Consider the following 15,488-nt stretch of genomic DNA (forward strand, 5'->3'; position numbering starts at 1 on the left):
TCCGGCTGACTCCTGTGGCGAGCTGGGGTATGTGGGTGTTTGTGGTGACCCAGGCCCGGGGCCCCCACAGGAGTGAGAGCACTGTGGAAAGAGCCCAGGTGCCCAGAGCCACCAGCCAGGCATATGTCTGAAGGGGGTTTCCCACACAAGCAGCCCACCTCTGAGCCCCAGACGTCTGTTGGCATCCAGACCAGAGGTTCCCATGGGAAGCCTTGCTGGACCCCTGCTGCAGGGGTTGTGCAGACCCGGCCATGAGACCCGGGAGGCCCAGGTTCTAGCCTGGCCCCTCAGTGCAGCAGGCAGCCACCAGGCGGGGAGCAGTTGGTGTTTATTCTCGTGGAAGTACAGGCATGGAGAGCCCCCTCCCTCCCCCGGGGCTGGCTGTGTCCCCCACATGAAAGGGAAGTGACCCTGAGGGGCAGGGCGGGTGCAGGGTGTGGGGCTGGGGGCCAAGCAGGGGCCCGAGGGCCACCTGGACCAGCTCCACGCGGCCCCGCAGGTAGCGTGTGAATAAATAACTCAGGTGCGGCGGGACCCGCCTCACTCCTCCATGTCCAGCTTGAGGCTGATGCTGCGGGCCTTGCCCCGGGCCAGCGTGGCCGGCGGAGTCCCGGGCCCTTCGCGGTCGGCCTGGCTGGGGCCCCTGGAACGAAGCAGCTGGCTCTGTTTGCGGAGGAAGTCGGCGGGGCCGGCTGCCCCATAGCTGCTCTTGGCCCTGGAGGGTCCCGCTGAAGAGTGAGGGTGGGAGCCGCCTTCCAGCTGGCCCAGGTGGGCCACGTAGCCATCGGACAGGAACTGTAGGCAGAGGAGGGCAGGGCTGAAGGGCAGCGCCACACGCCTGACCCCAGCACAGCCCCACGTGGCTGGGGGGGGGGGGCACCCTGCCTTGCTCCTACTCCACCCCTCCCGTGGACTCCTGGGGACCTCAGCCAGATGGGAGCCGTGGGCAGGAAGTGTAGTTGTGCTGTGCGGCTGCCTGGGCTTGTCCCCCCAAAGGAGGCCAAGTGCTCCCTCCTGTCCGAGGAGGTCCTCCTTGGGGTGCTCAGATCTGCCGGCCCCAGGCCCGGCTCCCTGCAGTCCCCGGAGCCCGCACCTGGCACTGAGCCTGTAATTTCCGCACTGCACGGCCCACGATGTAGGTCTGGCTGGCTGGCAGGCCCAGCGCCGCGTACACCGCCACGTCTTTGGGGGAGCCGTAGCCGGCCACGATATTCAGTTCCACCTGTGTGTGGGGGGCACGGGGCAGTCAGCCACCTGGGGGCGGGCGGCGGGGGACTCGCGACCACCGGGGCCTCCCGGCCGCACCTCCTGCACCAGGCTCTGCAGAAACACGGCCTTCTGGCGCAGCGGGTCGTGCGTGAGGCCGTCGCAGAAGGAGACCACGCCGTGGGGGAAGTTGTGCTGCGACAGCCAGGCCACCACGCGGTGCTTCTGCATATCAGGTCGGCCCGTGACGTACACGATCAGGTAGCCCGAGTCCTGCCAGTGCCTGCGGGGGGGTTGGGCACGAGGGGGCGGCGGTCAGTGCGGCGCTGCAGGGCAGGGCAGGGGCGTCGTGGCTTCCCCGCCGCTGGGCCCTGGCCACGCCTACCTGACCACGTCCACGGCGCCGGCGCGCACCTTGGGGTCGCTGCCCATGATGGAGACGCTGGCGGTGAAGGAGCCGTCGATGCTGAACACCACGGCCTCGGTGCCCCGCGCCACCACCGTCAGACAGCACTCGGCGTAGGTGTGGTCGCCCCTGCGAGGGGAAGGGGTGAGGGGCGCGCCGGGCCGCGCAGCCCCCCACCCGGGGCAGGGGCCTCGCTGGGCGCGCTCACCTGACCACCATGCGCACCGGGTAGACGCCGATGCCCAGGGCTCGGTCGGGGGGCACCGGGAAGGTGAGGCGGCCCGAGCTGCTGGTGACCTCCGTGCCGAAGTGGATCCACTTGCCCGACAGGGGCTGCGTCATGATGTACACATCCACCTGGGCAGGGAAGCTGGGGTCAGGAGCGACGATCGTGGCCGGGGGCAGGGAAGCTGGGGTCAGGAGTGACGATCGTGGCCGGGGGCAGGGAAGCTGGGGTCACGATCACCCCAGTGGCCGGAGGCCCTGCACAGCCCGTCGTGGGGGGGGGGGCTCAGGGGGTGCTAAACCCATCAGGCCAGAGGCCCCCTCCGGGAACCAAGAGCGGAGCGCCGGCCGATGGGTGCAGCTGTGACGGGGCCAGGCCCTGGGTCTGACCTTCTCTCCAGTGAGCGTGACCACGTCCAGGGGCCCGTACATGAAGCGCCCATTCAGCACCTGGGGGCGGCCCTCGCACACCACCGTGTCGCTCGCCCGGTGGTTGGATGTGACGTTCTGGTGAGAGGAGAAGGTGTGAGCGCGGGAGGAAAGTCGGGTGACCGTGTTGTGTGGGTCTGTTCTAGGGGGCATGTCTGGGATGTAGAGGATGAAGCTGGGGTTGGGGGGGGCGCATGAGATAGGATGGGCAGGGGGTGGGGGAAGGAGGTGGGGCGGAGCCACAGCCAGGCTTAGGATAGGGGCGGGGCCTGGACAAGAGGTGGGGCTACATTAGGGGCGGGGCCAAGGGTGGAAACTGGGCGGGGACTCTGAGCTGGGTGTGGCCTAGAGGTGCAGGGTGGAAACTGGGCGGGGACTCTGGAACTGGGTGTCTCCTACAGGGGCAGTTTGATAACTGGGCGGGGACTTCGGACTAGATGTAGCCTAAAGGGGTACTGTGGACTGGGCAGGGACTCTGAAGTGGGTGTGGCCTACAGGAGTGGGGTGGAGACTGGGCGGGGAACCCTGCCCTGGGTGTGGCCCAGGGGCGGGGCCTGGGACGCAGGTGGGTGTGGCCTACAGGGCATGGCCCCGCCTCACTGGGGCAGGGCAATAGGGACCGGCTGCACTGGAGGGCCGCACCCGGATCTTGACTTGCGTGCGCTTGCGCTGCCACTTCTCCCGGGGGAAGGCTGGGCTGTAGATGGACGGCTCCTCGCACTCGGTCAGCTGTGGCCGCTCCTTCTCGATCACCTGCACAGGGCCGGGGCGGACAAGACCCTAGGAAGGGCGCCCCCACCCCGGGCGGCCCTGTCCCCCTGGCCGTGTCCCCGGGCCCACCTGCCGCAAGATGAAGGCCACCACGTCGGCTGACTCCCAGTAGCTGGCGTGGAAGAGGTGGGGCAGCGTGACGGTGGGGAAGGCGGTCAGCGCCTCGGGGCAGTACAGCGAGTAGTCGATCCGCTTGGTCCCCCACCAGCGCTCCAGGACTGCACGGCCGCGCGGGCAGCGGGTCAGCGGGGGCCTCTCCCCCCGGCCCCCGCCCTCCTTTCCGCCAAGAGCCCGGGCCAGGTGCTGAGGTGAGGGGTGGGAAATGCTGGGCCTCCGAGGTGCCCCCCGCGTTCCCACCCCGCAAGCCAGGAGGACCCCGACTTACTCTTCACCACCTCGCCGGTGGTGCTGGGGGCAGCTGGCGGCGCGGCTACCTCCCCGCCCAACTCACTGCCCTTCCAGAAGGCGCCGCTGGCAGAGGTGGGCGTGGAGGGCACCAGCTCCAGCTCCTCCAGAAAGAGGCTGGAGTGGGTCTGCAGAGTGTCAGCTGCAGGAGGGCATGGCCTCAGTGGCAGGCCTCCCACCCCCTCACCCCCACCAGGGCTGGGCCGAGGCAGGGCTCAGCCTCCCACCCCAATACATGGGTCAGGCGGGGACTCTGAACTGGGTGTGGCCTAGAGGGGCGGGGAACCCTTGCTGGGTGTGGCCTAGAGGGGCGGGGCCAGGGACGCAAGTGGGTGTGGCCTGCACCTGTCTGGTCCATGCCAACATGGGGATTCTGGATAGTGGCACCTGCACCCCAATACTGGCGGCTGCTCAGACACTGGCACATGGATGCCCCCTCACTGCCCCTCACACCTGGGCATTGAACATCAGAGGAGCCTGGGAATCCAAAGCCCCCCCACCCCCAAACACACGTGGCCAGGAAGGGCCTGGACCGGAGGAGAGGTGAGGGGCCATGAGGCAGCAGCTACTTCACGCCGTCCCTCCCCCATTCATCCTGGTGGGGGGCCGTGGGGGTCATACCCAGCAGCAGGGACGTGCCATCTCCCAGGGGGAACTTCTGGTAGCGAGGCACAGCCAGGGGGGCGATGGCCTGGAACTTGGGGGCCAGCAGGGGCTCGAGGCGGGAGGCGCAGGGGTCAGCCGCGTGGAAGAGATTGTAGATCTGCTCACAGGCCGGTCGCATCTGGGCCACTGATTCCCAGAAAAAGGGGGGGGAGGGCAGTGTCAGTGTAAACAGCACCCTCTCCTGCTCTGGGGTCCGAGCCAGCACCCCCAACTGCTTCAAGTGAGAGCCCTGGGCTAAGGGATGAGGCGGGCCAGGAAGTGGTCCCTGGCCTGAGAGCAGGTTATAGGGTCCCACCCCACACTCCTATACTTCCCCAGTGCCCCCAGGAGCCACCCCTGCGAGGATTTTAAGGGGGGAGGGGACGACAGAGCCTTCTTGCTGCCCCAGAGGTGGGGGAAGGAGCACTTCTCGGCCCCCTCGAGGGCCCTGGCTCCCTCCTGGGTCCTTTGGGGACTTGGCCTCAGCAGGTCCCGTCTTTCTGGGCCCCTTGCCAGCCCCCTACATGGTGCTATGTGTGTGTGTGGGGGAAGGGCAGGGGGCCCGCATCAGCCCTTCCCTGTGCTCACCCTCCAGGGCGGGCATGACTGTCTTGCGCAGTGCCAGCACCAGGCCCAGCGGGGAGCCGAAGAGGAAGAAGCCGGAGACCTTAAAGTCTAGGCGTGCGGCGCTGGCCGGGCAGTCGGCAGCCTCAGAGGTGCTGGCCCGCCGCGGCTCCCCCGAGGAGCTGCTGGAGGGTGCTGCCTGCAGGCTGTGGGGAGGACAGGGAGGGGCTCAGTGGTGACCCCCCCACTCCCCTAGCCTGGCCCCAGGGTGGGAGCCACACCTGCTCTGGGCGCCTTCCGGCTCGGGACCGGCCACGTCGCTGGGGGGCCGCTGGGTGGGCAGACTCGAGGGTTCTGGGCTGGCCCGGCCCAGCCCATCAATGCCATCTGCCAGCGGGTCACGCACGGGGCCAACCTCGGGTGAGAGCAGCTCGTTGTTCTAGAAGGAACCGGGCCGAGACGGATCTTCAGGAGTAGGGATGAGGGATCGCGACTTATTTGGAAGCGAAGGGACAGGCGTGGGGGTGGGGCAGGAAGTGGGAGCAGGAAGGAGGCCATACGCCGACCGCACTGACCAGGCTTCCCCGGCGGCTGCTGGCCCGGCTGCCCGTGCCCGTGCCGGCACTGTGGCAGAGCGCATCGAAACCCAGGATGCCACCAACGCCGTCCCCGATCAGCACCACCTGGGCAAGAGGGCAGTGCCATCAGGAGGGGATGCCCGTGGGGGCGGGCAGCGGGCTCCCAGGAACCCCCCCCAAGCCCCCGACCTGCCCGCAGAAGCCGGCACCCTCTGCCGAGCGCAGGAAGGCGGCGTAGGCCTGGTTGGTGCGGGCGATGACGGTGGCCACAGCCCCCTGGTAGCGGGAGGAGGAGGTGGCCAGCAGCGGCAGGGCGGCCAGGGGAATGTGGTCCTGGGAGCGGGCCAGGCTGTCGCCGTCGTGGCTGTAGGGGCTCAGGCTGCAAGAGAGGGGGGGTGGCCGGTGGAGAGGACCTCCAGGCCCCCTGTGCCTCCCCCCGCCACCACCCCTTGGCCTGTGCACATGTGCACGAGCACCGTGGACCTCTGGGGCAGAAGGCATCCGGGCCCAGGACTGTGCCAGAGAACCCGGGTCCAGCGTGTGTGTGACTGGCCTCTCCCGCCCCTGCCCCGGGGGCTCCTGATCCCTGGCCCCAGCAGTACTTGGAGACGAGGGCATAGGCGGCGGCGCAGATGGGCGGGCAGGGCACCAGGCGCAGGGCTACGTGGCCCAGGGCCTCTGGGAAGTGGATGCGGGTGACGGCCTCGAAGGCCAGGCGCAGAGTCTGCACGTCTGCCTGCTTGGAGGAGGCGTCGGCGGGGCCGGGGTCCAGGATGTTGCCGCTGTGCAGGATGAGGAAGAGGGCGTGGACGGCGCACGCCTCGGCCCCCAGCTCACTGGCTCCATCGGGGCCCTGCGGGGCGTGGGGGTGTGCATGTGTGAGAGGGGGCCCAGCCGCAGGCAGGCAGAACCCCGACCAGGCAGGGGGCTCCTCTCACCTCTGAATCCCTGGGCACTCGTGTCCCGTCCCTGATGTTCTTGGTGACCTCAGCTCCAGGCTCTGTGGGAGAGGAAGCCGGGAGGAGGCCGGGGGGTCCTGGGGAGCCCTTCACCTGACACTCCCTGGACCCCAATCAGTGCCTGCCAGAGCAACTACCCGGCCTCCGTAATTCTCGCCTAGATCTTGAAGGTCTTGCATGTGGCTGGGCCTTGCTGGGGCCAGCCCGCAGCTGGTGGGTGTTCCCCATGCACAGGCTGGCCAGCCTGGCAGGTTCCATCCAGCAGGACACACTAGCACAGGGAAATGGGTCAGTGCCCCTAGCTCAGCCCCTCCCCCCACAAAGACCACCTCTGCCGTGCCTCCCTGGCCCTGACCTCCCCTCCCAGGCCCCAGTGAAGACCCTCACTGAGCTAGTCGGGACCCTGATACCACCCACCCCCCCATCACCATCTTTTTGTCTGTTTTGGGTGCTTAACCCTGCACCTTGCTTGGTTCTGGTGGCCCACATGGCACTAAAGCTGAAGCCCAGGGCTCCTGCATACGACACCTATCTCTCTGGCTCCAATCCATCCTGTTTTTTATGGGGGAGGGAGGGCTTGGGCTCCATCTGGGGGTGCTCAGGGCCTGTTCCTGGCTCTGGACTCAGGCTGTCATATGTGGTGTCAAGGATCAAACCAGGGTGGCCAGAAACAGCCGCTCACAAGGCACGTGCCTCAGCTCTGTCCAGAGTGAGCCCCTCTCTGGGGAGACTTTTTATCTCACAACACCATTGAAGTCATGACTAAATTATTCCCCAGCCCATGGAGTGGCGGGGGGGGAGGGACGGTGCAGAAGGAGGCAGCCTGGGGTGGGGGGACCATTACCTGGGGCCCCCTCGGCCTCGATGGGGGAGGCAAAGGCATCGATGAAATCGTTGGAGTTCCACTTGGTCATCTCCTTGGGGAAGACCTCGTCGCTGTCCGAGAAACCTTCTACAGGGACCAGGGCTGCGTCAGGGTGGGGGCCAGCTGCTGAGACCCTCGCCCCGGCCTGGGCAGCGGCGCTCACCGTGGGCATCAAAGAACTCCTCCTCGGAGCTGTTCTCGGAGTCGCGGGCGATGTTCTGCATACGCCACTCGGACAGGCTCTGGGGGGACACGCCACCTGAGGGCCGAGTGGGGGCTCAACCTGTGCTCCCCGGCCGTGCTCCCCGCCCCCCACCCCAGGCCCCCACTCACCTCCGTGCTGGGATGAGTAGGAGGACCGGGATGAGGAGGACCACTGTTTGCCGAAGCTGGCGTCGGGGGAGGCGTCGGGGCCGCGGGGGGCTTCAGGCCCATCAGGGGTGCTGGCGCGGCTGGTCCCCGCCCGGGGCTCGGCGCTCGGCTTCCCCGGGGGCTCGGCCTCGGGGCTCTCGCCCCCCGTGTTGCACTTGGCCATGCGCTGGGCCAGCATGCGGGCAGTCTCCTCCTCCAGGGCCCGGATGTCAGCCATGCTCAGTTCTGTCCATTCGTCCTGCCAGCACCAGGCCTGGCGATGCGCCCTCAGCATGACCCGCCGCAGACCTGTCGGTGCCAGGGCTTCAGGGTCGTGCCCCCCCTGTCTTGGCCCAAGGCTCACGGTGCTGCAGCCCCCAGCCCAGCTCTGTGGGTCCGGGAAGGGCTCCTGGGGCCAGCACCCACCCAGAGAGCCAGAGTAGGGCAGGATGAGAGTCTCCCTGCCCACCTTCTCCTCGCCTGTGCCCCCTCGGCCTCCCCCGGACCCCCTCCCTTGGCACAGACCCCACCGCAACGGGCAGAGAAGCCGGGCACAGGGACGGCAGCGGTTCCTTCCCGCGGACCTCCTGCCGGCTTCTCCGGGCGGATAACAATTAAGGCGCGAACAGTTAATGAAATTGTTGGTGGTTAATGAAGGTGTTAATAGTTAATGGAAGTGCTGGCACTTAATGAAGGTTCTAGTGAAAGATGATACCCATTCTGGGATATTTTCCTCTTAAGCAGAGGAAGAAAGTTAGGAACTTCGGGAGCCTGGAGGGAAGGCAGCGATGGTTGAATGCTAATTGAGTCCAAGCCGCGGGGAGGAAATCTCTCTCTCCGTGGTGGTTGTACGGGGGTGGTTTTCCTTCGCTTATTTGGGCTTTTTTGGTAATTTTCCAAATGTAAGGCAGGAGTCTCTTTACTCGCTAAGCTCACTTTCCCGTCCATACACGAGGATCACAATAGTCCCCACCTGGAGGGGCGTGGGGGTGTTACAAGAAATCTTGTTTAAAAAGCGGGGCCCGAGCGCAAAGGGCTGGAGCGTGGGCTATGCCCCCGGCCCACGTGGTCCCTAAGCATCAGTGGGTGACGGCTAAGCCCGGAGCTTGGCAGGTAGGGTCCAAATCAAAACGAAAGCCAAGACCGAATCTGGCCTGCGGGCATCACTGTCTAAGGGGCTTAACACTGGGCACCACCTGCCTGGTTTCATGGCAGGGCAGAGTGGGAGCCAGTCATGCCTCATCCGGAAGTGACCCTTCTACCTGCATGGGGCCCCCAACTTCCGGTCCCGGGGAGTGGGGCAGGGCTAAAGGTCAGGAGTCCCAGACGACAGATGGACTATAGGACGAGGGGTGGAGGCCACCCCAAGAAAATTACATCAGGGGCCGGAGCGATAGCACAGCAGGGAAGGAGTTTGCCTTGCACGCTGCCGACCGAGTTCAATCCCCGGCATCCCATAGGGTCCCCGAGCACCACCAGGAGTGATTCCTGCGTGCAGAGCCAGGAATAACCCCTGAGCATCGCTGGATATGACACAAAAAGCAAAAGGAAAAAAAAAAAAGAAAATTACATCAGAACCTGCACTCTGGCACCATGTCTGTGGGGGTCTCCGGGGAGCACCCCTAAGTTTCATGTGGTCACAACAGAACGAAGGAGAATCTTGGCTCCATTGAGGGGAAGCCGGCAGGGTCCTGAGTGTGCGGCCAGCATCCGCCGTCTAACCCTCACTTCCAGCCGTCTAACCCTTGTCTCTGGGCTCGGCGTGTCAGCAGGGGGCAGGCAGGGAGCTTGCAGCGCGGCGTGGGGGTGCTCACCGACATCGTGAATGAACTGCTCGATCTTGGCCTGCATGCCCCAGTAGCGGAACTCCACCTTGCACAGCTTGTAGGCGCACATGAGGGGTCCCGTCTGTGCCGCGGTGCGCGCCCAGTCGTCGGCCAGCGGCCCCCGGCCTGTCTTGACCGAGCGATACAGCCGCGGGTCCTCTTCCGCCTTGTACTCGCCGGGGGCCACCGCATCGCGCACGATGTCGATGGTGTCTGGGGGGGTTTCAACAGCACTGAGCCACATCCCGGCCGGCTGGGCCCTCCCCCCTCCGCTGCCTTCCCAGGGGATGGCGCAGCCTTTCTGGAAAGCCGGGCCAGGCGGGGTGTGTGTGGGGGGGCTCCAAGCCTCACCCAGGATGCGCTGCCTCCTCTCAGCCCCGCTCAGGTTGAAGACGTTGGGCTGCTGTCCCCCATCCGGCAGGTAGTAGGTCTCGATTTCAATGGAGAATTTCTCCACGAAGGGGCACGTATACCTGGGCGGGGGGTGGGGGTGGGGGCGGGGAACAGGTCAGGGCTGAGTGCACCCCCCCCACCCCAGAGGGCACCCCGGCCCTGCACACTCACCGGGTCCGGGTGTAGGGGTAGGCATTCCAGGATTCCTCCTCCACCTGCAGGGCCGCCTTGGGCAGCAGCGCCCGGAACCAGCCTGGGATGTGGGAGCCCACGTGGTAGACCTTGTGCGTGTACTGCCCGCTGCCCCCGGGCCCGTCCGTGTAGGGCCGGTTGGCCAGGATCTCCACGCCGCTGCCCTCGCCGCTCGACTCCTCCCGGCTCTTCTTCTGTAGCCCCAGGGATGAGCAAGGTGAGCCCCTCGGCAGCAGGGACCCGAGGCCTGGCCTCTGCGATGCCCCGGAACTGGCCCCCAGATCCCCCCCCAGTCAGGGCTCAGCCTCCCTGTCACCACCCAGAGCCTGGCACCGGGCTGTCAGCAGGAAGGTGAGTCTGCGCTGTGGCAGGCACTATTAGGGGGAGTCCTGGGGGATCCCCAGGGGTGTCTGTTCTCACAGAGCGCAGGAAAGTAGAGCACAGGATGTGCGGGGGGACTGGATGCGAAGGCTTGGAGACGGGCGCAGAGGGGCCCAGGAGGAGCCCAGGTTAGTTCTCAGGTTAAAGGGAGCCTGGGGGCTGTGTTTGGGGCAAGAAGGCCGGCATGGGTGGGCTGCACCCCACCTCTGGGGGTCCTGCCTCTGTTGTTTTTATTCTGGGGCCACACCCTGCAATGCTCAGGGGTTACTCTGGGCTCTGCACTCAGGAATTACTCCTGGTGGTCCTCAGGGGACCATATGGGATGCTGGGGATCGAACCTGGGTCAACCGCATGCAGGGCAAACGCCCTCCCGGCTGTCCCATCACTCGGGCCCCTGGAGGGCCTGCCTCCAGACCCCTCCTTCGCTGCGACCTCCTTCCGAGTGCTCAGAGGCTGAACCCTGGCTGCCTAATCTCAGATCCTTCTCATGCTGAGCCGGGGGGACTCATCCAGAGCAGCCTCTGGGGGTCTGTGATCCGTCCTCTGCCCGGGGACAGCCTGCCCGGCCCCCCTGGCCCCAGGCCCTGCCTGTCGTCCTTCCTCCGCTCCCGGGGCCCCTGTCTGACACAGTCTGGGGACCGGCCGCAATTCTCCCTGGTTTCCTGGGAGGCAAAACCCTTCCCCACTCCGCGGTGGAGCCGATGCTAAAGAGGATTAGAGATCAGCAGGGGCTGAGCGCGCAGGAGGGGCCGGGCCAGGGGGGGCGGGGTGGGGGACGGGAGACTCAAGGCCCCCGAAGTCGGGGACCGGTCCTGGGGGCCGAGCCCGGAGCGGGTCACTGCTGGGTGGGGGGAGGTTTGGGATGGGCCTGGCGCCGGCCTGGGGTGCGGCCTGCGCCTCCTGCCGTCAGCCCGGCCCCCGGGAGGGAGGGAGGGAGGGAGGGATGGGGGCGCTCACCTGGATCATGTAGAGCTGGGCCACCTGGTACTCGTCCAGGCTCATGGGCAGCAGGATGTGGTACTCCTTGATGAGCATCCTGGGGGCGCTCGGGGGCCGCCGCGCGGCCTCGGCTCCTCGGCCTGGCGCAGGGCGGGCGCGGCCTCAGTGCGGGGCGGCGGCGCGCGGCCCGAGCCCTGCGCGCCCACCGGGGGGCTCGGGCGGCCGCAGCCCCGGGCGCCGGCGGGAGACGCGGGCCGGCCCAGCGCCGCGGGGCCCAGCGCTGACCTCCTTTCCGCGAGCCCCCGCCCGCCGTCGCCACGGCAACCGCGCGCTGACGCGGGCCCCCCCGGCGGCCGCTCCCCGCCGCGGCCGGCCCGAGCCCCCCGCAGCCGCGGCCCCCGGGACCCGCGAGCCCCCCGGGCCCTCCAGCCCGGCTCGGCCCCGGGGCCCGCGCCCGGCACCCCGCTCCCCGACTTGTGTTGGGGGGCCCCGATGTCCACTTGGAGCCGGGGTCCCGGGGTCGGGGAGGGGGGTCTCGTGCCGGAGCCCGCGCGCCCCTGCTGGGCAGCCGCGGTGCTCCCCGCACCCCACGCGACCTCCCGGGACCAGCTGGCCCCGCTCCCCGGACCTGCCTCGCCGCCCGGGCCGGCCGCCCGGGCCCCGGCATCCTTCCTGCACCGCCCCCCGGGATCCGCAGCCTCCCGGTCCTCCTCCCCCACTTCCCGGGCCGAGCCCCCGCCCGGGCGCCCCGCTCCGCCCACCTGCGCCCCGGCCCCGCACCTCTGCCCCCTGCGCCCCGCCGGCCGGCCGCGCGCCCCCCGCGCCCCGCGCCCGGCTCACCTCGGGGCTCGCGCGGGCGCCCCTCACCCGGCGCGGGCGGGCGCGGCTGGGCCTCGGGACGGAGCCCGGGGCGCCCCCAGCCCCGGCCGCGGCTCCCCGCGCTGGCCGGCCCCTCCGCAGGCGCAGCGCCGGCCCATGGCCCCGACCTCGCTCCCGGCCCGCCGCCGGCGCCCCTGCGGCCCGTCCCCCGCGGCCGCCGCGTCACCGGCCCGCCCCGCCCCCTTCCTGGGCCCGGCCGCCCTCCCCGGCCCGCGGGGTCCCGCGCCCCGCCCGCCCGCCGCCTCCCCGTCCGCGCTCCCCGCCCTCCGCCGGGCCCGGAGCCCCCCGCCCCCCGCACCGCCGGCTCCGGGAAGGCCCCAGCCCGGCGAGGGTGCAGCGGGTCTCACTTGCCTCTGCCGACGGGCGGGGGTCCCAGCGGCGTCCGCCGGGCTCAGCCAGCAGCGCGCCCAGGCGGGGGCTGGGACATGAGGCTCCCGCACTTCCCCACCGATACCTTCCGGTGGCGGCCGCCCGCGGACCCTGGGCAAAGGCTGAGCTGCAGAGGGCAGGGCTGGAGGGGCCACGCCCAGGCGGTTCAGGGCCCGGGAAGGTGGCGGGGAGACGGTCGGTCTCGCGGGCCGCCGGCCACGTGCACCTCGGCCGCCCCCACCCCCCAGGGGTCAGGCCTGGGGTGTAGCCAGGCCCCGGGTAAGGCTTTGGAGCTCGGGATGTAAGGGCACTCGCGCACGGGCGCGGAGGGCTGAACCCCATTGCCACCTTGCGGGGCATTGACACTCGGAGGAAGCGCCCGAGGCCCGCCCGGGGCAGTGCCCTCCAGATGGGAGGCAGCCGCTGCCCAGTGCTGCCCCCTGGTGGCGCCAGCGGCCGAGGGCGGCGCTCCAGGCCCCCAGGGCTCTCCGCTGCCCACCGCTGGCCTGCCGGGCAGCCAAGGCTGAGCAGGACAAGGTGGCCCCCAGGGAGCGCCCCCCAGCACACAGCAGCACCCTCACTTCTGGGCCTCCTCTTGGCTTCTTTGCTTGTCAACAACAAGGACCAGACTCAGAAAGACTGAACGGCTGAGAGCACAACTCCAAATTATCCTTTATTTATAGAAAAAAAGGGCATATTTAGCAAAAGACACACTGAGAAAAGAGTGACTGTGGCCCAGGAGACAAGGCAGGGAGGTGGCAGGGCCGGCTGGGGGAGGGGGCAGGGGCAGGGCCAGTGGTGGGGACGGGGCCAGGAGCAAGTGTCCACCACCTCCACCACTGTCCGCAGGTCTGGGGGTAGGGGTGGTGGACGCACACGGCCGGGCAGCTAACCGGGGTGGGGGTCCCTGTGAAGCACTGCTCCCTGGATTCTGGAGGGCACCCACTGCCGGACACTGGTCAGGAGGCCCAGGCTGGGCAGTGCGACTCGGGGTGAAGGCCAGGGAGAAGCAGACGCCCTGCGGTGGCCGGGAGACGTCCAGGCGGCGGTGACGGCGGCAGCTGCACAGGCGGGCAGGTCCCAGCGGGTTACGTGCGGGCGTTGCGCTCTGTCTCCGCCAGGCACTCTCTGACTAGGGCCCGGGCATGGATGATGCCTGGGGTGGGGCAGAGTGGGAACGGGGTGTGACACTCAGGTCCCTGGACCTCACAGCCCCGCCCCCCAACCTCCCTCCCCCTTTTCCCACTCATCAGAAGCCAAGTCCACTGCGGGGCTGGGCTGAAGGGTGGCCCAAGGCGCCTTTGGCAGATGCAAGGTCTCTCTTTTTGCTTTGGGCCACACCCGGTGATGTTCAGGGCTGACTCCTGGCTCTGCACTCAGGGATCACGCCTGGCGGGGCTCAGGGGACCATAACGAATGCCAGGGATCAAACCCGGGTCACCTGCGTGCAGGACAAAGGCCTGACCCGTGGCCTGTCTTTGATCTCGCTCACAGCACCTCTCTAGGGAGAGACACTGGCCAGCGCCATGGCTCCCGTGGCCTCCAGATGTCCTTGGGCCCCCAGTGAAGGCCGGTGCGGTGCTGGGCTGGCCACACTCACCTCTCTTCAGGCGCTCCATGGCGCTCTTGCTGCCCGCGTAGGTGGGCCGGATCTCCTTGCCCATCTCCTCTATGACGGAGAGCAGGTCCGTGTAGGTGCTCTGCGAGCCCTGCGCGCCCGGAGGCTTCATGGCCTATGCAAGAGACCGGGGCAGTGAACTCAGGCCCCGGGGTGGGGGTCTGCGGTGACCCCCCCCAAAAAAAGGCAAGGCCTGGACCCCAACTCACCTGCACGTAACCCATGGAGGGCGGCCCGAAGTCATTAAACAGGGGCCTGAAAGGGGCCGCGGCTCCCGGCACCGAGCCCGACGGCGAGGGGACGCTCCCGGCTGCAACAAGAGAGGTCAGCGCGGGGCAGGGAGGCCGGCGGCCGGCGCTCCGAGCCCGCGCCCGCGTCGGATCCGATGCTCGGTCCCGGTCCCTCCCGCAGGCTGCTTCCAGCCCCGCCGCCCAACTTCAAGGGACAAACCCCTCCCCCGCGCTCCACCCACCGGGCCCGGCGTGGCCACGCCTACTCCCCGGGCCGGCAAACTGAGGCCGGGCGAGGGCAGGCGGCAGGCCCCCGGCTGCAAAAGTCAGGCCGTCGTTCTCGTGCACCCTCCCTCGACCGCCCGGGCAGGCAAAGCAGGCAAGCAGGGGGAGCTCACCTGTAGGGACCGGGGTCCCGGGCCCGGGGGTGCTGGAGCCGGGGGTGCTGCTGGGGGCGGGGGCGATGGGTTTGTAGGACATCCCCAACTCCTGGGTGCGGCGGACGCCGGCCGGCCGCTCCTCCGGGGTTGGCTGCCGGGCCGCGCAGCCGCGATCCGATTGGCAAGCGGCTTGCACGCCCCTGGTAAATAGAGCTCGGGCCGGAAGGGCGGGCGGGCGGGCAGGCTCCCTTACTCCCGATTGGTGCGCCTGGATGTCACTCGCGCGTCCTCATTGGCCGGGGCCTGCCCCCACGGATCGCAACCGCCGCTGATTGGCCGCCGCCTTCCGGACCTCGCACCTGTCTGTTCCCGATTGGGCGCGGGCCGACGCCCTCCACAATTGGCGAGTTCGCGGCCCGGGCCGGCGCGCTCTCCCGGCGATTAGTCCCGGGGCCCGGCAGGCGGGGGGCCCGCGGGCCGCGGCGGTGCGTGCTCGGGGGCGGGGGGGCTTCCGCCCGTGCCGTCCCCTCGCGGCGCTGCGTGCCGCCCCCGGGGTCCCGGTCCGCACTGCCCGGCGCGCCTGCCCGCAGCTCCGGGCGCCGGAGGACGCAGCGCTTTGACGTTCCGAGCCCCGCGCCCCACCCCGTGCGCTTTGACGTCACCTGTCACCGTGCCGCCCCGGGCCCCGCGGTGCGCATGCGCCCCGCGCCCGCCGGCCTTTGTCCCTATGGCAACGGGTCCCTCAACGACGCCGCCGCCGAGCCCGCCCGTTGGAATTGGCTGCGGCTCCAGGCCGGGCTGAGGTCCGAGGGTGACTTCGAGGACCTCTCGTCCTGCCCGTCCCCACGCCCCGCGCCGGTGGCCCCCAGTGACGGTC

At 69.0% G+C, this 15,488-nt stretch overlaps 2 protein-coding genes across 3 annotated transcripts; both read right to left on the reverse strand.

The window, feature by feature from the left end:
* Positions 1-309: 309 nt before the first annotated feature.
* On the reverse strand, positions 310-12,140 carry PITPNM1 (phosphatidylinositol transfer protein membrane associated 1). 2 transcript variants are annotated; one of them, XM_056131757.1, is made up of 24 exons: positions 11,976-12,140; positions 11,154-11,275; positions 9,795-10,009; positions 9,582-9,703; positions 9,219-9,443; positions 7,387-7,713; positions 7,217-7,312; positions 7,033-7,140; positions 6,168-6,229; positions 5,832-6,082; positions 5,419-5,608; positions 5,227-5,334; positions 4,933-5,090; positions 4,676-4,857; positions 4,064-4,234; positions 3,423-3,584; positions 3,107-3,255; positions 2,909-3,019; positions 2,228-2,344; positions 1,821-1,969; positions 1,592-1,741; positions 1,306-1,489; positions 1,094-1,222; positions 310-795 (listed from the first exon to the last, which is right to left on the reverse strand). In XM_056131757.1, exons 2-24 carry the CDS (start codon positions 11,229-11,231, stop codon positions 541-543), a joined length of 3,699 nt encoding a protein of 1,232 aa, XP_055987732.1. In that variant the 5' UTR covers positions 11,232-11,275; positions 11,976-12,140; the 3' UTR covers positions 310-540. The 2 variants fall into 2 exon arrangements, with proteins under 2 accessions (XP_055987732.1, XP_055987733.1); XM_056131758.1 differs by lacking the exon at positions 11,976-12,140 and adding an exon at positions 11,779-11,795 and having other exon boundaries at positions 11,154-11,277.
* Positions 12,141-13,043: 903 nt separating this feature from the next.
* On the reverse strand, positions 13,044-15,164 carry CDK2AP2 (cyclin dependent kinase 2 associated protein 2). The gene is made up of 4 exons (XM_056131776.1): positions 14,630-15,164; positions 14,211-14,311; positions 13,984-14,116; positions 13,044-13,539 (listed from the first exon to the last, which is right to left on the reverse strand). The coding sequence occupies exons 1-4, from the start codon at positions 14,709-14,711 to the stop codon at positions 13,472-13,474; spliced, it is 384 nt and encodes a 127-aa protein (XP_055987751.1). The 5' UTR covers positions 14,712-15,164; the 3' UTR covers positions 13,044-13,471.
* Positions 15,165-15,488: the final 324 nt, after the last annotated feature.

Source organism: Sorex fumeus, unplaced genomic scaffold (genome assembly GCF_029834395.1).
Source record: "Sorex fumeus unplaced genomic scaffold, SorFum_2.1 ptg000093l, whole genome shotgun sequence".
Classification (NCBI taxonomy): domain Eukaryota; kingdom Metazoa; phylum Chordata; class Mammalia; order Eulipotyphla; family Soricidae; genus Sorex; species Sorex fumeus.